Source organism: Cariama cristata, unplaced genomic scaffold (genome assembly GCF_000690535.1).
Source record: "Cariama cristata isolate BGI_N322 unplaced genomic scaffold, ASM69053v1 scaffold28313, whole genome shotgun sequence".
NCBI classification, from domain to species: domain Eukaryota; kingdom Metazoa; phylum Chordata; class Aves; order Cariamiformes; family Cariamidae; genus Cariama; species Cariama cristata.
The window spans coordinates 1,823-3,358 of NW_009607066.1; the positions used below are offsets into that span (position 1 = coordinate 1,823).

The 1,536-nt window shown below is 59.9% G+C and overlaps 1 protein-coding gene across 1 annotated transcript; it reads right to left on the minus strand.

The window, feature by feature from the left end:
- Nucleotides 1-56: 56 nt before the first annotated feature.
- LOC104158839 (cytochrome P450 26C1-like) lies at nt 57-1,204 on the minus strand (the record flags this gene model as incomplete). The annotated part of the gene is given in 3 exon segments (XM_009696594.1): nt 57-318; nt 320-411; nt 698-1,204. Coding segments are annotated over 3 exon segments (861 nt in total), but the record flags the coding sequence as incomplete, so codon positions are not given.
- Nucleotides 1,205-1,536: the final 332 nt, after the last annotated feature.

Consider the following 1,536-nt stretch of genomic DNA (forward strand, 5'->3'; position numbering starts at 1 on the left):
CGCCAGCCATGGAGGGGCATCGAGGCCAGTGCGGGGGGGGGCAGTGTCCCCCTGGCTCAGGCCTTGCTGCCACGGCCGGGCTGCAAGAGGTGGAAGTAGAGCTGTAGCCCATCGTCGACGGGGTGCACGATGGGCACGGTCTGCATGGCGGGGTAGCCGGGGGTGGCCAGCTCCCAACGAGCCGTGCTGACCAGCTCGATGGCCAGCAGCTTGAGGATGGCCTGCGCCAGCTGCTTGCCAATGCAGCTCCGCGCCCCGCCACCGAAGGGGATGTAGTGGAAGCGGGCTGCCGTGTCCGTCGGGGGGGCAAAAAAGTTGAGAGCCTCCGGGGGGTCTGTGGTAGACAGCACCCGTCTCATGGGTGTCACGGATGCTGTACATGACGCTCCAGCCTTTGGGGATCTGGTAGCCCTTGGGGGGAGAGAAGAGGGGAGGAGAGGAGCGTTACATACCTGTGCAGCCAGCTGTGCTAGTGGAGGAGGGTGAGCAGAGGGTGCCTGGGGAGAGTCCCACCGCATTGCCCATCCGCTCCACAGCTCCTTTTCTCCCCAGCACAGCTGGGACCCACGGAGGTTGCTGGGTGCCGCCTTCCCCTGAGCTACACTGCCAAATGCCACCACAGTGCCTGACACAGGGTGCTTGCAGGCAGCGGCAGACAGCAGCTCCCTAGCAGCCCGCCAGCGTGTGAGGCACTTACATCCAGCTCGAAAGTCTGCAGCGCCGTCCTGTAGCCTCCGGAGACGGGGGGCAGCACCCGCAGCACCTCCTTAATCACACAGTCCAGGTAGCGCAGGCGGCTCAGCTTCTCCAGGCTGATGTCCGAGGGGCAGCAACAGCTCTGCCCTGACGGTGCCCGGAGCTGGGGGTCAGCGCAGGGACTGCTCTTGGGGAGGGTGGGCTCTGGCAGGGTGCGGGGCTGGAGGGAACCTTCCTCTATTGGGCCCGGGGGCTTGCTCTGGTCTTCGCAAGCATCTTTGGCTGTGGGGCAGAGAAGTGGCTTCTCACTGTCCCTGCTGTGAGCGGTCAGGGTGTCTGGGCAGGGTCCTGCAGGGCAATGCTCACACTGCTGGTACAGCTCATGGGACATCAGCTCCTGCCTTATTTTTTCAATCACTGAGGGGTGCTTCAGTAGCAGGAGGATCAGAGAGGTGCTGGCACTAGCCGTGGTGAAAAAAGCAGCAAATATGAGCTCAATCGCTGATTCCTGGGAGAGGAAGGAAGGTGACAAGTTTGAATGCCATTTTAAACTGGTTGTGATTCAGACTGTTCTCAGCTTCTGCAGGTTTTGTCCCTGTGCAGAGGGCCCTGGCCCCCTCCCTGCTCTCTATAAACCAGCATCCACCCTGGGTTGGCAGGGACCAAAATGAGACACCCTTGTTCTTCCATCCATGAACTGGACATCCACTTGCCAAATGACTGATGCAGAAAACAACTGAGATGAGTACACATCACCTCAAACCCAGCTCTTCTGAGCTTTCCTCCCAAGATTTACAAAATTTAAAGAAGCATTTTAACATGCCTTTTAGCATACTGAGT